The 19081-nt window shown below is 49.1% G+C and overlaps 1 protein-coding gene and 1 pseudogene across 3 annotated transcripts; both read right to left on the bottom strand.

The window, feature by feature from the left end:
* LOC103090910 (peptidyl-prolyl cis-trans isomerase E-like) overlaps positions 1 to 4787 on the bottom strand; it is a 22961-nt pseudogene extending 18174 nt beyond the window's left edge.
* PABPC4 (poly(A) binding protein cytoplasmic 4) lies at positions 4361 to 19081 on the bottom strand. 3 transcript variants are annotated; one of them, XM_007453774.1, is made up of 16 exons: positions 18758 to 19081; positions 15793 to 15986; positions 14952 to 15067; positions 13568 to 13707; positions 13119 to 13213; positions 12319 to 12456; positions 11614 to 11709; positions 9619 to 9891; positions 9176 to 9263; positions 8661 to 8732; positions 8024 to 8110; positions 7802 to 7929; positions 6553 to 6646; positions 6096 to 6226; positions 5733 to 5835; positions 4361 to 4671 (listed from the first exon to the last, which is right to left on the bottom strand). In XM_007453774.1, exons 1-15 carry the CDS (start codon positions 18948 to 18950, stop codon positions 5746 to 5748), a joined length of 1935 nt encoding a protein of 644 aa, XP_007453836.1. In that variant the 5' UTR covers positions 18951 to 19081; the 3' UTR covers positions 4361 to 4671; positions 5733 to 5745. The 3 variants fall into 3 exon arrangements, with proteins under 3 accessions (XP_007453836.1, XP_007453837.1, XP_007453838.1); XM_007453775.1 differs by lacking the exons at positions 4361 to 4671; positions 8024 to 8110 and having other exon boundaries at positions 5746 to 5835; positions 8613 to 8732; positions 18758 to 18950; XM_007453776.1 differs by lacking the exons at positions 4361 to 4671; positions 8024 to 8110 and having other exon boundaries at positions 5746 to 5835; positions 18758 to 18950.

The raw sequence follows: 19081 nt of genomic DNA, 5'->3' as shown, positions 1-19081 counted from the left end.
CCAAATTTCAGGTCTATCCAAACCTCAGGATGTGACCCTGTTTAGAAATACTTTGCAGATGAAATTAGTTAAGATGAGGTCATAATGAATTAGGGTGGGCCATAACTCCAATGACTAGCGTCCTCATAAGAAGAGAAGACAGAGAGATACACGCAGTGGAAAAGACCATGTGAAGACGGGGGCAGAGACTGAAGTGATGCAGTTATAAGCCAAAAAAATGCCAAGGACTGCTAGGGAGAGTCAAGGAAAGATTCCTCAGAGAGACGCGGCCCTGCCAATACCTTGATTTCAGACTTCTAGGCTCCAAGTTATGAGAATAAATTTCTGGTTTTTTAAGCCACAAAGTTTGTAGTAATTTGTATGGCAGCCCCAGAAAATTACTACATCCGCTCAAATGGAGAGTGGCACCTTTTGTAACAAATGACAACAGCAACACTAGTCAAATACTAACCAGGGAAAATTTCTTACCTCTGCCAACTCAGATTCAACAAAAGCAAATCCTCGGTGCTTTTCTATAATAGCAGAAATGCGTAGTTAATATGTGGGCAATAGGAGGAAATATGCCATATCCAGATGCCATTCAAAAAGCAAAAATCTAATTTTTACATTTTTCTTGGTTTATTCAACGTTTCCAGAAATATTAAAGTCATTTTGTGTGTTTTAACAAACATACTAAATAGTGAACTAAGTTTTTAAATTTTGTAGTATTCAATTCTACCACTAAGAGAATGGAAGATTTAAGTTACTTTCCAAGCATTTTGGGAATCTTTGTTTACAAGACTCACAGAAAGTAGAAAAAGTTGTCAATCTGTCAATTACTCATTCCAACTGAGCATCAACTGCATACAGAGCACTGACTTCACTACCGGGTTAGGTGACTATTAAAGCACAGTGCTTGGCCTCAGGAAAAAGTTAATTTAGTTGGTGGACAGCAAGAGCAACAGGGGTTACTAATTTATAGAACTCAGAGGTAGAAAGACCAAAAAGCCAATCCTATCCTTTCATTTAAGCATTGAGGCAATGAAGGCTCAGAGAGTTTAAGTGTCGCACAAAGTTAGTGGCAGGGCTGGGTCTAAAACTCCTATCTTAGAAAATAACAGCCAAGGATCAAATAGAAACGTGCATATAACTGTGACACCAACTGAGGGAAACCTCACCCAGGTGAGCAGAGGCCAAGGCTCCCCTGCCTAGGCTAAGCTTGCCCGCTGCCCTCTGCTATTTAAAAGCATAGCTGCCGGGCTTTCCTGGTGGCGCAGTGGTTAAGAATCCGCCTGCCGGGCTTCCCTGGTGGCGCAGTGGTTGAGTCTGCCTGCCGATGCAGGGGACGTGGGTTCGTGCCCCAGTCCGGGAAGATCCCACATGCCGTGGAGCGGCTGGGCCCGTGAGCCATGGCCACTGAGCCTGAGCGTCCGGAGCCTGTGTTCCGCAACGGGAAAGGCCACAACAGTGAGAGGCCCGCGTACTGCAAAAAAAAAAAAAAAGAGAGAATCCTCCTGCCAATGCAAGGGACACGGGTTCAAGTCCTGGTCCGGGAAGATCCCACATGCTGCAAAACAACTAAGCCCGTGCACCACAACTACTGAGCCTGCACTCTGGAGCCCACAAGCCACAACTACTGAGCCCGCACGCCTAGAGCCCGTGCTCTGCAACAAGAAAAGCCACTGCAATTAGAAGCCTGTGCACTGCAACAAAGAGGAGCCCCCGCTCGCCACAACTAGAGAAAGCCCGTGTGCAGCAACGAAGACCCAACGCAGCCAAAAATAAATAAATTTAATTAAATTAAAAAAAATAAAAATAAAAGCATAGCTGCCAAGAAGGGAGGTCTGGTCAACAGGGATGGTGGGGTGATACAACACCCAGACCTTTTAAGATTTTTCTGAGACTACCTTCCTACTGTCTCTTTTTTCTTTTATTTTTTTATACAGCAGGTTCTTATTAGTTATCCATTTTATACATATTAGTGTATACGTATCAATCCCAATCTCCCAATTCATCCCACACCCCCTCCCCCATCACTGGTTCTTACTGTATGGTTTATATATTAAATGATCAGAAATCAAAGCCCCCAAATGATTCCAAGGTAGACAAAGCCTTTCCTCAAATCCAACAAATTGCCAATCTCTGTAAATTTCAGCCCATAACCACCCCACCATCCTGGCCTTGCTGTCCTCAGAACATTCCATCACCAAGATCACAGTCACACTGACCTAGAGAGATATCCTCCTGAACTTCAATACATACCAACCATATGCAGAATGTTCATGACTTAAAATGTCTCAAGTTCTTTTCCTGGCATTAGGCAGCTGAGTATGAGTGACACTGAATAAACACCTGTTTCATAATCCAGTGGAATCTGAATATCTGTGATGTCTCCAAAAGGAATAAAAGCAGCACGAAGAATTTTGCCATCCATCTCCTCTGCCAGCCCACCTGCAAAGACACCAAGTGCTTTCTGAACCGATGTCCGCCACACTCTTGGTACGGCTGCTGTAACACCCTGTCAGCAAGACAGCCACAGGGAGGGCAAGGAGGGGTCCCTATAGTCTTGGGTATACAAATGACTTGTGAGGTACACTCCTCTCCCCATCCCTCTTCAGACCTACATCTAGCCCCTGGTTATTGTGACAGCTTCCTAAATGGGCTGACTGCTTCCAGTTTCTCTCTCTCTACACAGCCACTAGAATGACTCCAAGAAAGGGCAAATCTGACTACATCACTGACCTGCCAAATAGTCTCCAAAAGTTCACCAATGACCACAGGACAGAATCCAAATTCTTAGCATGGCACGGAAGACTTTCAGAACTTGAGCCCTGCCCACCTCTCTAGCCTCTTCTCTCCTTGCTTCCCCAATACAAACTACTTGCTTCACCCCTCTGGGCTTTCACTCTCGCTCCTCTCCATTCAAGCAACAGCCTCTTCCAGCTTAGCTACCTGCTTAACTCCTAATCTTTCAAATCTCTGGCCCCTGTGCCTCCAGGAAGCTTGCCCTTACCTCTCTGGATGGAGTGGTCATTTCCCAAAACCCCCAACCCGCTTCTTGTTAACACTGCCATACAGTAGCATCATAGAGTTCACCAACCCGCGTAGCAAGGCTATTTCCGTACTTTCCCAACTATTCTTGGAGTTCCTTTACCTAAGGGGGCAGGGCTATAGAATTTAGGGAATGAATGAGCATGACAGTTTGGGATGCAGTCTGAGGTCGCAATAACAAATCTCACTACCTCCCAGGGTCCAGGGTCAGAGGGGAAAGGGATCTGGGCAGAGGTAGGGCCCAGCAAAGCCATTAGTTCACAGATGCCACTCACAAGCTGAGGGGTAGACCCCCACAAGAGACCCCAGCCCAGGCTGCCACATGCCGCCTGGGGCCCCGGGTCTGCACCCAGTCCACACGGCCAACTTGGACTCAGTCCGAGCCCCGCCTCAACTCCACGCCAGCTCACCCTAGTTCAGGACCCATTGGGTGGCAGCCATCTTGCTCCTCCGCCGTTACCTGGGCCCCGCCTACAGCCCCGCCCCCTCACCGGCTGGCACACAGGCTCCCACACTGCTCAGGTCCCAGGAAGCTAGGTTTGGAGGGACAGTCTGACGTTAATAGAAGAAACACACATGCTCGCATTAACTGCGGACATTAGAAAATAGGAGAACCTACATTAGATTGGGCCTTTACATCGGTTAAGGTGAAAGCATACCTTGAGAAAAGGGGAAACTGCCAAGAGGCACAAACCAGGGAACATTCCAGGGAAAGGGACCACCTGGGTAAGGCCCTGAGGAAGAACAGCCTGCTAAGTTTCAAGGAAGGGAAAAAAAAAAGTGTTGCTGCAGGACAGGGAGGGCAAGTAGAGCAGTTGAGTTGACCCTGACCAGGTTAAGGTCGCTTCAAGGACTAAAGGAACCACACAACACTTAGGCCTTCAGCCACTTGGATCTCTGGGAACTTTTCCTACTGCCAGCTGCAAAATCTGAGCAAGTGGACCTGCCTGCAGGATAAACTGACAGTAGGAGATAAGAGGGGACTGGCAAACCCCGAGCAACACAGTCCAAGGGAGAGGCAAGATAGGTTCTGCGTGTCTCACCATGTGTCCTTGGAAAGCACGCCAATGCCACCCTTTACCCGATTTTCCTGTGCCAGACCCAAGGTCTGCTGTGACTGTACTAGACTTCTGTTCCCAATATAAAGGTCCTCCCACAGTCGAACACAATGGGACAGTTCTGCACACCTTGCTAATCCAAAATAATCTTATAACCATCAGGAAAGGATGACAAGATATACAGAACTTCACTTGACCCTATTTACATCCAAAAATTACCTGCAGTGAAAACTGGAATTTAAATGAAAACTGTGTTCAGAGAAAAACAGAGGCAGTTTTACGGAGATTTTTTCTTTATTGAGAAACTTAAGACTTGGGTACATCAAATAAAACCAGTTTCTGGGGGGGGGGAATCAAAACTCACAATAGAAAAAAAAAGTTAACACTGTTTGGGCCATATCAGAACCCAGAGAATATATTCTTTTAATTGAAAAATTCTAGGTGCTTCATAATTGACCTTTTGATACAAAATGACCTATTAAACTTGCAATTTGTGGTTCTTGGTGTTGAGGTCCATAGGACAAGCTAGGACGTCTTCAAACCTTGAGCTGAATTCCATGAGGGTTTATTTGGCTTTTGAATCCTGAAAAGAAAAGCACCGACACTATGAATACAAAATCAAGAAAACCTCAGAGACGCACGGAAATCTCTGATGTAAGTACTGTAGAGCAGGGTCTCAGCCTTGGTGCCCAGAGACATTTTGGCCCAGATAATTCTTCTGTGGGGGCTGTCCTGTGTATTGCAGGACATTTAGCAGCATCCCTGGCCTCTTCCCAACTAGATACCAGTAGTATTCCCAGTTGTGACAACCAAAAATGTCTCCACATATTGGCAAATGTCCTCTGAGAAGGCACCCCTGGTTAAGAACCAGTGCCTTCGAGGGTACTTGTATGTAAAGCCCCAACCTTGACCCTTCCTGGCCATCCTTGCTTAAACTCAAAATGACAGGGCTCAGGCCCTTGACAAGGGGCTATGACTATGCCAAGTCAAGCCCTACCAACACACGAGCTCTGGCCCTTACCATGTGCTCTTTTCCCTTGCCTCTGCCCATGTTCATTTGGTCCTCTCTTTTCTCCATCTGGAGGCAACCACCAGTCCTCGTCAGAGGTCCTAGTTAAGCTTCACTGCCCCAAGTCCTTGCAGACAGAGGCCCTGGCCCCCAAATGCAGAAGTCGACGGGAACACACATTGTAACTGTAGCCAGCTGTGTCTGTCTCTCTCACTCTGACACCAAGGCCTCTGCCCGCTGTGTTTCCAGAGCTAAACTGTGGATGCCACACAACTGACCTCACAACCTCAAGCCAAACTAGGGAGATGCTCATAGAAATGAGGCTGTGGGATCGGATTATGACAATGCCTCATATATCCACCATTATTCAAGACGAACAAGGTGATTCTTGAGAAAGATCTAACCAGGTGCTCTTTATGGAGAAAACGGTTGTTTGTGTCTTCTAATTTACCACCAGGACTCTCTTTTTTCCATATTAACTCATCCAGGTGACAGAAAAAACCCAGGTGACAGCCTGCCCAAGTTATCAGGTTAAGGGATAGAAACACGGCTCTACATATACATTGCCCCTAATCTTTCAGGGATATGGTTCAAGAGTCATAACCATTGCAGAAAATAGAAAGAGCCAAACATACGGTTTGTCCTTGTCTAAGAGGTAGCAGCAGCAACAGCGCCCACCTTCTGGGCAGCTTCTTTCTTGGCATGATGAGCCTGTAGCACCGCCACAGCTTCATCCACCTGTGAGAAGCTCCAGGTGGTCAGTGACACCTGAGGAGAGCCCCTCCGCCCCTCCCTGGCGCCCAGGCCCAGCGGTGGCCTCTCCTGGTGCTGACCGCTTTCCCAGATACCCACGCGCCAGCAGCCTTCAGGTCACAGGCGAGGCACGAGGAGGTCACAGGGGCAGCAGACCCTTCTCTCTGCCGCCCCTGGGTGTGGCCAACCCCTGTCCTCCTGAGCCGAGTGAGCGGAAGCCGCGGGGGGTCTGGGAACCTGCTCACCTTGGAGCGGAGAGACTCGGGGGACTCCAGCATGTGCAGCAGCTCCGAGTTGTCAATCTCCAGCAGCATCCCCGTAATCTTCCCAGCCAGGTTTGAGTGCATTGTCTGGATGAGCGGGAACAAACGTTCACCTGTGGGAAGGTATTCCGTGAAAAACCCAGTGGCATCCCAGTAGAGGAAGGACGCTGGTGCCCGGGGCAGTAGCAGCTCTGGCCCCCTCTTCTTCTTCTTTTTTTTTTTTTGCGGTACGTGGGCCTCTCCCTGCTGTGGCCTCTCCCGCTGCGGAGCACAGGCTCTGGACGCGCAGGCTCAGCGGCCTAGCTGCTCCGTGGCATGTGGGATCTTCCCGGACCGGGGCACGAACCCGTGTCCCCTGCATCGGCAGGCGGACTCCCAACGACTGCGCCACCAGGGAAGCCCTCTGGCCCCCTCTTCTGCAAGCACGTGCGTCACTCACCCAGCATCTGTTTCTGTTCCTGTGGGGGTGCTGCGGCCAGCATGGAGGCGGTCAGCGGCTCCTGCCCCTGCACATGGACCGCAGGCTGGGGTGCCTGGGAACCAGGAGAGGCAGCGGATTAGCACCCGGGTAAGTACAGTGACAGTGGTCATGTGCCCAACCACTCGAGTCTACTGAGTTAAAGAGGAGAAGGAGGTAGTTGTCTTTGCTGTCAGGGAACTGACTGCAGTCTTGGGGATTGAGGGAGAGGAAGAGTGGTGTGAGCAAAATACACAACCAACCACAGTTAAAATGCCACATGCTATTCGAAGAGAAGGGAAATGACTAAGAAAAACCTACAATGCTACACAATCATTTACCAAATGATTTTACTTTACTCAAGGCTACAATGATCATAATTTAGCCAAGGCTGCCCAAGATATCGAAGCCTTGTTAATAAATAAGGTACCATGAACATTTGTACGTGTAGCCGTTTCCTGAAAGTTAGTTTTCCTTTAGGGTGAATTCCCAGTAGAGACTGGGTCGAAGGACATGAATAGGAAATGCTTATAATTACATCCTGTATCACTTTCACTGAACCGCATGTTTTTATTGTATTAAATGCTGAGGACCGTCAATACCAGTCACAGTCCTAAAAGTAGGGTCTTATAGGCAAAAATATTTCTCACAGTGCCAAGTTCTGCGAAATTTCCAACTCAGAGCACAGAGCAGAAGGAAGCAAGGCCCAGCACAGCTCCTCCAAGCAAACTGCAAAGTTCTGCCACAAGCTCGCTGCTTGGCCTGCCTGAAAGGCACAACTCTAATAGAGATAGCGGCTCCAGCTTAGAGAACCTGAGATCCAGGTCCAATTCCTCCACCCAGCCTAATACCTCTGAAGATGAACCTCTCATCTAAGATGTTCTTTGCCACCCAGTCACCTGGACGGCAGCTAAGGATCAACTCGACCACTGGATATGAAAGTGAAATGGAAGCTTCAAAGAGCTGAGAGAGCCCATGCACGCAGTGAGGAGAGCAGGAAGCACAGCTGCCTCCTCGGGGGCATTGCTGAGCCAACCGTTATCAGAAGAACACTTGCAAGCCCTTCTCTCCCACTAGAGAGAGTCCCCCAAGGGCAGGGTCACCACACGGGACACGGCTCCCTGACACAGAGCAGGCATTTAATACCTGTTGAGGGAATCCAAGGAAGGCAGCTTTTGAATCATGTGGAAGCGGGGGGGACCCTTCTAGGGTTCTGTTTGATGGACCTCACCTGCAGGGGCTGGATGGCGGGGTGAGGGCTGCGGACACTGGAGGCGTATTTGTAAGGTGCAACAGCCCGAGGAGCAGCAGCAGCAACAGCGGCACGAGGCGCTAGGCTCTGCACAGCTGTGGGAACACCTTAGGAAAAGGACAAGTAAAATTAAAGCCCATCGGTCTGGGCAAAGACCCGTCAAATCCCATCTTTCCCCATTCTGTGTGCATCCAATACCACCTCCAGACTGGCAGCTGTCAGTCAGCCCTTGCTGGGCGGCACCAGCCCCACCAAAGTCCATAGCCAAGCGGTCCGGGCACTCAGACCCTACAACAGACCAGCAAATGCACATCAGTGTTGGCAGCAGATGTCCAACTGGCCACGTCCCACGGAAGGAGCAATTCCAAAGCATGTTCATACAGCACACATCACACATGGGGCCGCTACCGCTACTTTCAAGGAAGAGCCAACAGAAAACATACAACTCTTGCCACCTCTTGGAACACAGGACATAATCTGCAAAAAAGTCCCTTGAATCTCCCAACCCCACCCAAAGAACAGGCTGCCTCTGTCGTCATTCAGCTAACAAATTTCTACAATTAACCTTGTTCACGTGAGTCACCGATGAGGCAAAGAATCTTAAAAGGAACCAACACTCAGAACTCATACTGTTTCCCTGCTCCTTAAGTACCCACCTAAGCACACAGCTAAGAGTAAAGAACCAGGACCGGACAACACGGTGAGCCCAGCGAACTGACCAACCCTGAGCAGAGCCTAGTCGTCCTGACTCCCTCCTCCCCGGGCCACACTTCAAGGCCAGTTTGCTCACCGACTCTCTGAGCGGTAGTAGGGAGGCCACGAGAGGCCGGAGCATTACCAGTTGGAGCCAGATGGCGAAGAGCTGGACGAGGCCCAGACTGGCGTATAGCACTTGGCATTCCTTGGAAGCCTGGTGAAGAGACAAAAAATGCACGTCACTCAAAGCGAGAGTGGCATGGACATATACACACTACCAAACGTAAAATAGATAGCTAGTGGGAAGCAGCCGCATAGCACAGGGAGATCAGCTCGGTGGTTTGTGACCACCTAGAGGGGTGAGATAGGGAGGCAGGGGAGGGAGGGAGATGCAAAAGGGAAGAGATATGGGAACATATGTATAGGTATAACTGATTCACTTTGTTATAAAGCAGAAACTAACACACCATTGTAAAGCAATTATACCCCAATAAAGATGTAAAAATTAATTAATTAATTAATTTTTTAAAACTGCACGTCACTGATGAACGACACAGCCGAACCTAGGCTGTGCCTCAGAGGGGGCAGGGAGGGGAGGCAGGGGAGGCCAGGACAGGTACATCCTGGGTGATCAAATCACTGTTCCCCACCACCTACCTTGAGGTCTCCCACCTTGCTGCCAGCGTGGATTAGGCCTCATCTGTGCTAACTGGTTAGGTGTGTAATATGGAGGTCTTCCCTGAGCCTGTAAGAAAGAGCAGCCAAGCCCTTTTATTTAAGGACCTGAAGCCACACTAGAGAAGTATCTCATCTCACCTCGTCTCACTACCAGGCCCTAGGCTAATTATTCAGGACAGAGGCGCTCTCTACTCAAGAGCTTGGGGGAGGGACGGCCAGTTAACAGGGACTCTTTTACTTTACCCCTGCCACTGTGTGTGCACAACCACGAGTTAAGTCCTTCCTTGTTTTATTTGAAGGATCTTTACTGTGACATTCTAGAACTCCAATATCCAAAAATCCCTCTCCCCAACCACTGCGGACTATAGGAGCAGCTATCAGCAGGCAGGTTACAAGGAGACATGAGCATACTGCATACCCACCTGTGGAACTGCTGGCACAAAGTAGCCCCCAGCTGCAGGCTGGAACTGATTTAAGATGGCATTGGCGGGGAGCGCTCTCATCCCGGCCACCCGCTGCATATACTGGTTGGTCAGGTGAGCCTTTCTCTCTTCTTTTCTCTGGGCCAGGGCGACATACAGTGGCTTGGAGCCCACGATGCGTCCGTTCATCTCCGTGACTGCTTTGGTTGCCTCTTCAGGGGATGAGAAGCAGACAAAGCCAAACCCTTTGCTTCTCCCATCCTCCAGCATCACCTACAAAATGAGACCAGCCACTTAGGACAAAGGTGTCTGTGTGTTAAAACCTGGGTTCCACTGCAAGAGTTACCAGGTCTAGGTCAAGGCTTCACAGTCCAGTCCCACGATGGACCCCAGACAAACTGAGTCACCAACTGAATCACAAAGTCTAAAGGGAGAAACTAAGCTTTTCCCTTTTTAGATCCCCAGGTGACTCAAGTTCCCCAATACTGTGATATGGCTAAGGGTTGAACCAGGAACCCAAAGATGTTTCCTCGTACCTAGAAGCACAGCTATCTCTGGGAACTCACAGAGATCTGGACATTAGCATCAAGCAACTTATTTGTAAAACTCATCTGCCCAAGACCTTGGTGAACAAAACTTAGTAAGCTCTTAGCAAGGTTAGGACACGCTTTTGAAATACATGTGGGCAGGAGTCATAAAATCAATGACTGCCACCATTAATTCAATGAGAGTAAACACAGCAGAACTACAACCAGCCGGGAGACAAGCAGCTGGATTCTAGTCTCGCTCTGTAATCTCTACATTTCACTCATGTCTTAGCTCACCGCCTGGTGAGCCTCCTGAGGTGGAGGACGTGGGAGTAAAGATGTGTAGCAACCCAACACCTGTCTACCAACGAGGTGGACCAGTAAGGTGTGTGAAAGTAACGTGACACCTTGATCTTGGGCATGGCGCCAGGAAACTTCAAGATACGGTTCTTTTGCTCTCTTCTTGCAAATGCCATCTTGACTCCTGTGCTGGTCAGCTAAGAGAGACTATCATTCCTTGCGCTGCTGGAGGCCCGTCACGGGGGTGATAGGAGGGAGGGGGTGAGGAACTGAGGAAATTCCTGGAGGTGGCTTCTGGCCAACGCCCTGCGACCACTGATAATGCTCCTGGGTTGTGAGTGACAAGCTAAGAGCCAGGGCAGGGTCACCAAGTCTTTACTGGCCCGCTGGCCTCCTTTCTCATCCCCTGGAGGACTCTGTGACATCTGCCTCACCTCTGTGGAGCAGGCATAGAGTCTGCATCAGGCTATACCCCAAAACTTTCCGATGCCACGAGTGCCCACCACACACCCAAAGCACTAAGGACACACAATACAACATCTTCACCTAACCAGCATTCTCTTCTCATCTTTATCTTCACAAGGGGGTTTGTACTTACTCCCACAGCTAACTCAATTGCTATCATATCAAAGAAAATCAAGCAGATGATGCACATTGCAAAACACGGGAAAACAAACTTTCCACTCCCCTCTCCTTCTTTAGGACACCAGATGGAAGTTCCCAACCCCAGCTTCAAAATCCTCAAACACCTTTGTTCAAGGAATAAGTGTGGCAGAGTTGTAGAGACAGGCCTCAAGACAAGTGAAAGACAACCCGTCTGGATTTCCTCTGCTCATGCTGTGGCACCATCTGTCCCCACACCAGCACAAAGCAGCAAAGAATGGGAAAGATTCAGGTGCTCTTGGGGGGCTGGCAGGGAGGGACTGAGTCAGATGCATCTCCACATCCCAGTACATGGGAGACAGTGCAATGTTAACCTAACAAAATGTCATGTTCCAGAGCATATACTCAGACAGGTAACCGAATGCCAGGAGGAATTTGCTAGATGAATGTGGTAGCTACTCTCAGAAATGAAAATTTAGATCCTATTCCTTCAATGAAACAAATGCAATAAACCTCTGCAAGTTTACAACTTCTGCTTTCAATCCCCACACTCAGTATAAAATACCTTAGCACTGGTGATTGATCCAAAAGGAGAAAACTCTTTCCTTAACTTTTCATCATCAATGGTGTCATCCAAGTTCTTAATGTAGAGGTTCACCCCCTGAAGCAGAAAGATCTGTTAATTGCACTTCTATACCTCACACACTTCCTAAGACAGTGATTCTCAAAATATGGGCTCCAGACACGCAATAGCAGTATCTCTGGGTACTTGTCAGAAATGTAAATTCTCAGGCCAGAACCCACACCTAATGAATCAGAAGCTGTGGGACCCAGCAATCTGTTTTCTCATAAGCCCTGCAGGGGATCCTGATGCAGGCTCAAGGCTGAGAATCTACTGCTGAAGACTCTGACAGGACCATCGATACAGTCCCAGCCTTTCTCACAGCTGGTCTGGCTGATCACTGACCTAGCAGGGCTCTCCTTACACCGTTCCAAACAAAGTGGTATCATTTAAGTAAACAGAACGCACATGACTAAGAACAACAGGCTGAGGCTTCCAGAATAGAGTCCCTAAATGAATAAATTATCTTCATCCTTGTTCCAGAACTGCTGCTGTATCTGGTAGGTACATCCTGTTAAACCTGATGATCTTGAGAGAAATGAGGAGACTCATGGTCCCCAAAGAGAAAGCCTGCCAAACTAAGGATGCTTTTGCCAACATCTTGTGGTACAGCCCCTGCTGGTTGGCTGGGCTGAGACCACCTCTTACCTGATACCGACTAATTCTCTCCTGTTTCAGCTGTTCAAATTTTCGCTTTAACTCGGCCTGCCGTTCCACTTTCTTCTGTGCACGGCCGACGAAAATGACTTTCCCACTGATTTCTTTTCCATTCATCTCCTCCACGGCCTGAAGAGGAAATACATGATTTTAAATCAAGATGCAGAGGCAGGGGCCTTGCTCTGGAGGTCTGTTAAGTCCCACCAAATAGTCTGAGAGAAAAATCTTCCCTACAGGGCTAAAAATTAATTTCACTCTGAAGTCAGCTAAGCCAATCCAAACTTCCTCATCAGTAAAATGGGGTTAATATTTAAATGGGTCACTGGTCTAGATAATTCAGTGAAAAAACTGTACAGCTGTATAAATACAAGCATGGTAGACATGAGCCTAGGTTGATAATCTGGCTGCCACTAAATTTCTTAGGTTCTTTCAGGGTATTGAGTGATACATGTTGAGGGCCTAGCACAGTGGTTCTCCCGGAAGCAGCTACTGTTCTTTTACCAGATCAGCAACTCGGGGCCCTTGGTTCCCTCACCTATGAATGGGAACAAACGCCTGCCCTACTCTTTCAACCTACAGGGCTGAACAGCTGAGGTGATGGGCACATGCCAAGTGCTCTGAAAACAGTTATGTGAAATCCCTCAGGAAGACAATTCCAGAGCACAGTGACCATGCATCACTACTAGGTACTCAGACAATTACAGCTCCGCTCTACCATGTGCTGGCAAGGCCCTGCCCACACACTAGGGCCACTCCCTACAAATCCTCCCCGACCCTCACGGTGCTCTCACCTTATTGGCATCCTCGTGTTTTTCGTAACTCACAAAGCCAAAGCCTTTGGATTTCCCACTGGGATCTCTCATCACCTTGACACTTAGAGTCTTACCTGTTACCAAAGACAGAACTATTAGTAACTCTATCACAGCTCAAGGAGAGAAGGCTTCTCTAGGAGCCCACTTGAAGCAAGCTCCTGCTGAGTCCAGATGGACTCTAAGAAAGAGGCACCATGCCTGGCCTTCTACTTCTGACCAAGCTGCTGAGATGGCCTTGGGGATGGGACAAAGTAGGATGAAGCCAAGAGCCGAGGCCTGGAGTCTATTCCTATCTACCCTGTGGCCTTTGTCATACAAGGCATTTTACTTCTGGGTCTAGGTGGGCTCATCTGTTAAGTAAAAATAGATGAATTCCAGGTCTGGTGGACTGTGAAAGGGGACACATGGGGCAAAGGACCCTGACTTACCAAACTGGCTGAATAGCTCTTTCAGACTCTCATCATCCACCTCTTCCCCAAAGTTTTTGATATAAACATTGGTGAATTCCTTAGCTTTGGCTCCAAGCTCAGCTTCCCGCTCTTTTCGAGACTTGAATCTGCCCACAAACCTAAAAAGAAACCGTGAAAAACAGTGATCACTCAGAGGAACAAAACATGATTTCCAGGGGCCCGAAGGAATGCAGGTTAAAGGCTGACAGGAGAGGTTAAAACACACGAGTTCCCATCCAACCACCAAGAGAGCAAGCTCAGAGACGTCCCAACTCCCCAGCAGAAAGAGAAAGAGGCAGGACTGTCCTACAAGGACCAGCCCCAGGGCTCCTGGATCAGGCCAGGGCTCCTCCTACCACATCACACTGCCTTCGTGAAGAAACCTGATGACCATGTTTTTAAAACGTTCATTTCTGTGCATCTATGTAAATGCATAGAAAAGGTCTGGAAGGATACAAACCAAACTGTTAACAGTGGTTAATCCTAGGAGTGAGACTGTTGGAGTGAACTAAGAGGTAGCCTTTGCTTTTTTTACTTTATTTGTTTTGGTGCTGTTTACACTTAATAGGGAAAGGTATCCATACGTGAAAAATCTTTAGGCTTCTTTCCAGTGATACCTTTAGAAGACCTGACCACTGGGCACATGCACATCATTAACACAAGCCATCCCCTGGTCTGTTCAGTAACACAAAGGACAGAAATGACTTTTGCTTGTCATAACCAAGATTTATTGTCCCTTCTCTCCCTGCATGGCTTAACTAAGATCCCCGTATCTCCATTCTGAAATAACCACACCAAAGCAACAAGGTCTATTATGAACAGTCTTCTGCAATGGGATAAGACTTTTCATTGTAGCCAAATTAATTATTGCTGTGGAGCCAGCCTTGTATTTGAAGACCACTGAGTCATAAGTTAGCCACGTGGAGGGGACAATTTGCATCAACCCCTAGCGAGTGACCCCACGGACCTGAATCACAGAAGGCCAAGGTCACATGACTAGTACACAGCTCCTGGTCAGCCCAGGGCCCTCTCCACTCTGCTGCTGGCCAAGACCCCTGCTCAGAGTGGGCTTAAGAGCTGCCTTCCAGCTAGCCCCTGTTGCCGACGCTCACAAAACCCACAGACTGATGCTTTTAAGGGAGAGGCGGCAGGCCAGCCATGGCTTGGGCAGAAAGCCCACCTTGGCGAGTCAAAAGGGCTGCCACGGCTCGGGCAGGGAGACTCACCAGCCCTGGAGTGGAGAGGTAGGAGCAGGCCACACTTGGGCCGAGAACCAGTAGCCGCCTTGTGTGTGCCAGTTAATACCGAGGTGGGGCCACGGCTGGCTCATGCGACGGCTGTTGCTCCGGACTGGGACACTCACACTTTGCGGTCATTGAGGAGCATGCCATTCATCTTCTCGATAGCCTTGTCGGCAGCCTCCTGGGTCTCGAAGTGGACAAAGGCATAACCCTTAGAGCCGTTCTCATCACACACCACCTGTCAAAGACAAGGCGGGCCACTTCAGCGCCACTGCCCAGCTGCAGAGACTCGAGAGCCGTGTGGGCTCCTGGGTCTGAGAGGCCTCTAGCCCATCCATGTTCAAAAGGCAGGAGACTACAGCAGGTACCCAATAATGTTCCATTTAAAAATGGTAGCCACCATTAAGCTCCTGCTATTCCAAATGTTTTCTTACTTCATTAAAAAAATATATTAAGATCTGGGTGCAAAACCACAGGGCTACAGAATGACGAACCATTTCCCAAGCCCACAAGAGAATTTCAGTCTAGCGTGGAGTCAGACATGTAAACCACCACCACACAAGCTGTACGAAATGCTCCACATAACAGGTGCGTGGAGAAGGACGAAGGTGAATTCATGCTTCTAACGTGACTAAGTACAGCTTCCTGGAGACCGGAGGCATTGCTCTGGCACTCTCCAGCCCCCCACTCCCCAGGAGAAACCTTTTGATGCCTTCCAAAGCTAGAAAACAGGAAGGATATTTCAGGCAGAGGGAAGAATAAACAAAGACACGAAAGCGCCTGCTGGTTTATGCTGGGCTGTGGCACCGAGGTTTGCTGCAGTGAACTTTTAGACTTCAGAGCCATTTCCAGCATTTTGGAAATTATCATACCCAGTCACCCAAATTCCAAGCAATTCCCCATCTGGTATTTGTCTTCATGATTCTGTAATTATTCTGCTGAAATCATTTAATCAGTGTTTACCTTGCAGGACAGAATGTTTCCAAAAGCCGAAAAAGTATCATAAAGTGCCTTGTTATCTATAGATTTGTCCAGGTTCTTGATGAAGACATTTCCCACGCCAGATTTTCTCAAAGAGGGATCCCTCTGAGACCACATGATACGGATTGGCTTTCCCTTAATCACATCAAAGTTCATGGTATCCAAGGCCCGCTCAGCTGCAAGAGACAAACATATTTCAGTCAAGGATATAAAACGTTACCTGCCACCATCCCAGGAACAGATAACTCCAGAACTTTCAAGGTAAGCACTCTGATGAAATTCAACTCTATCAAAATTAAAGGACATCAGATTCCTCTAGCCTGCAGTGCTACTGAGGCTAAGTTCTAGCTAATCGTCCTCCTTCATGGCAGAAGTCTCAACCCCTCTGGGGTAAGGAGGTTATGCAAGATAATCTAAATAGGTTTATAGCACCAGGATCAAATAACACCTCACATTTGACTAAGCTTTATCATTTATAAACGACTTTGCAGCCTACTACCCACCAGGATGGAGGTGGAAGAGGTGAAACGATCCCTCATAAAATGGAGAAACTTATGTTCAGGATGGCTAAACGGTATAGCTAACTACTGACTAAGAAACTAATGGCAGACTTTTTTCAGTAAGGTATCGCATCAACATTATCAACTAGCTGTCACTTAGTTTACAACCTGTCTATGAGACAAATGACTAAAAAAACCTGTGAGCGTTCGATTGGGGAAAATGTGCTATCTCCAACTTCAGCCCAGTTTCTTATATTTTCAATTTCTGAGAACAGAAATTGATTCTGACAAAAAAGCCTCAATCATCAAAATGATGGCCACACATGGAAATGTTTTGTATCACCAGGACAAGAAGGATGAAACTGCAACCCCTTTCTGCCTAAGTTGACAATGGAGGCAGGCCCTGCACCTAGTGGTTTCTAGGCTATCTAGAAGCCTTCATCTGCGTTCTACGGAATTCCAGGACTTTCAAATGCCCTGGTGCCCAACAAAGTTCTCAACCCAGTGCTTGGGGACGCTTCCTTAGCTTCCCAACCCAATCCATGTATATACCACGGGAGACCATTTAAAGAACCAGAGACCAAAATAACCCTTACCTGTCAGCAGAACACTTCTCTTTACTGGTAGTAAAAAGGACCCAGACCCACTTCCCCTGACTCTTGCACTGACATCTCCCAGAATCTCCTTCTCCATGAAGGGATGGGGGTAGAGGGTGTTTCTCCCGCCTCAAGGCACTGTCTCACTTAAAACAGGGACACAATCCCTAACTCTGCCCCTCCACAGGCTCAGCTGTCCAGTCAGCCAGCAAGGTATCTCCTTTGCCCTATTTCCAACCATCTTTCCCACTTTCCTCAGGTGGGCTGGTTCAGCATGAGAGGGGAGGAGATCAGGGAAAGGGGGGACGGCAGATCCAAGTCAGTGCGAGTCCAGCACAGAAAGAAGGGCTCGCTTGTGAGGACTCTGTGATCCACAGCCTGGGACCCCTAACTGTGTTGCGTGAATTAGCGGCCCATTTCAACACAGCTCCCGTCTATTTCCGGAGAGGGCTGCACAAGGCAACTCGGCTTAGTCTGACAAATCTGGCTGCACTTATTTATAGTAGGGAGAGGTCCTGCAGAGGTATGTGTTGGCAGACACACTAACCAATGGCTTCTGCTACTATCTCTAAGTGACAGGACTTTTGCTCAGAAGAGTCAAGGAGGCAGACAACAGCCAATGTGCCCACTACTCCCCCCTTAAAAGGCCACACTCAGCTACCTTCTTTGTGCTCTGGGGCCAGACACAACTCAGAGCACACTGAACTGACGGCAGCAGTGCCTTGTGTCTCTCAACAAGTCCAATTCTCTGGTCTCCGCTGCATCCTGGGCAAGTGACATCCTCTGTGCTTCACGGACAGTGAACAAAGTGGCGACAAAAATAGGGACCCGGAGATCCTTGGCCACAGAATGGCTTGTTTCTCCCAGTAATGGTCTCTACAGTTGTTCCCTTTTATTCTGGAGTCACGTGCAGCCCCTGATTAGGTTTCTTCTGGCCTCACTCGGGCCAGGCCTGCAGCATACCTCTCCACGCTCCAGGCTATGGCCCCAGTCAGGGCTGGCAGAGCACTGCACCCACAGTCCCAGCTTAGCCTCCCACCTTTTGCAGCTGCTTTTCTCCCTCAGAAGTCCTATTTTCTTCAGATGGGATGAAGTAAAAGGGTTTTGTCAAGTATAAAGCACTGTGCACAGGTTGAGGCGATAATCCCCACCAGCCTAGCGGATTTCCAAGAGGCGCTTCCCCAGACTACCTGCATACCACGCTCCACAGCCCAGGGCTTGTCCAGAGAAAGAACTCCTCTGCCCCGATGGCAAACACACAGAGGAGGGAGCTGGCCCAGCACCACACACACTCTGGTGGTGCTAACACAAGTGCCTGCTCAAGTTCAACACACAACATTGTTCCCCTGCTTTCTACCTGCCCGGAAAAACCCCTTATCAGCACAAAGTCAGACTCTTAGCCCAGGGTACAGTAAGGGAAGGGGGCAACAGCTTTGCCTAGTAAAAATTTTTAAGTAATTGTGTTTCAATCATCCTGTCTCTTCCGCAGGCCTGTGAGGGGCCCGAACACCTGGCCACTGACCAGGCAAGGCTCACAGAGCAAACCGCCCACATACGGAATGACAGCGACTTCCTTCTGGTCCTGTTTTACAGCCTCCTTGGGCTCCAGCCCCAACAGCACCCATTAGCCCAAGGTCACCCGGTTAGCAAGTGTTGTGGAAGCAAGACTGAAACTCTGGTCGTCTGATGCCAGGATCCCGCGTTCTCAACCCCCATGGCCCGTCCCCGACTAGGGCTTCCGCGGCAACGTGCTGTCGCGATGCCCTCTCCACGGGGGTGGGGACCTGCCCGGAGAAGCAATCTTAGGGTCCCCAGAGAGCCCACGGACTTGTGGCCACCGCTTATACTCACCGTCAGCCGGCTGCTGGAAGTTGACGTAGGCATAACCCAGGGAGCGGCGGGTGATCATGTCGCGGCAGACCCGGATGGACAGCACAGGCCCCGCAGGACTGAACTTTTCGTACAGCATGGCCTCGGTGACGTCCGAGTGCAGGTCACCCACGTACAGGGAGGCCATGGGGTAGCTGCTGGCCGCAGCGTTCATCTCCCCAGCCCCCAGCACCCCGAGCCCCGCCAGGAGGACTTCTTAGGGGGGGCCACACAGGACAAAGGGGGCTCCGCTCCGAGCCGCGGCCCACAGGTGGCAGTGAAGCTCAGAGAAGCTGGAGTCGGCTC

Source organism: Lipotes vexillifer, unplaced genomic scaffold, assembly GCF_000442215.2.
Source record: "Lipotes vexillifer unplaced genomic scaffold, Lipotes_vexillifer_v1.1 scaffold213, whole genome shotgun sequence".
NCBI classification, from domain to species: Eukaryota; Metazoa; Chordata; class Mammalia; order Artiodactyla; family Lipotidae; genus Lipotes; species Lipotes vexillifer.
Note: the sequence above shows the minus strand (reverse complement) of the source record. Positions and strands in the feature narration are given on the sequence as shown.

Coding starts and splice junctions, on each gene's coding strand:
- PABPC4 (XM_007453774.1), bottom strand. CDS start 18,950: ATGAACGCTGCGGCCAGCAGCTACCCCATGGCCTCCCTGTACGTGGGT. Junction 11,710..12,318: donor AGAGAATTAGTCGGTATCAG/GTAAGAGGTGGT, acceptor TTTCTGCTTCAG/GGGGTGAACCTCTACATTAA. Junction 9,264..9,618: donor TTGTGCCAGCAGTTCCACAG/GTGGGTATGCAG, acceptor TCTTTCTTACAG/GCTCAGGGAAGACCTCCATA.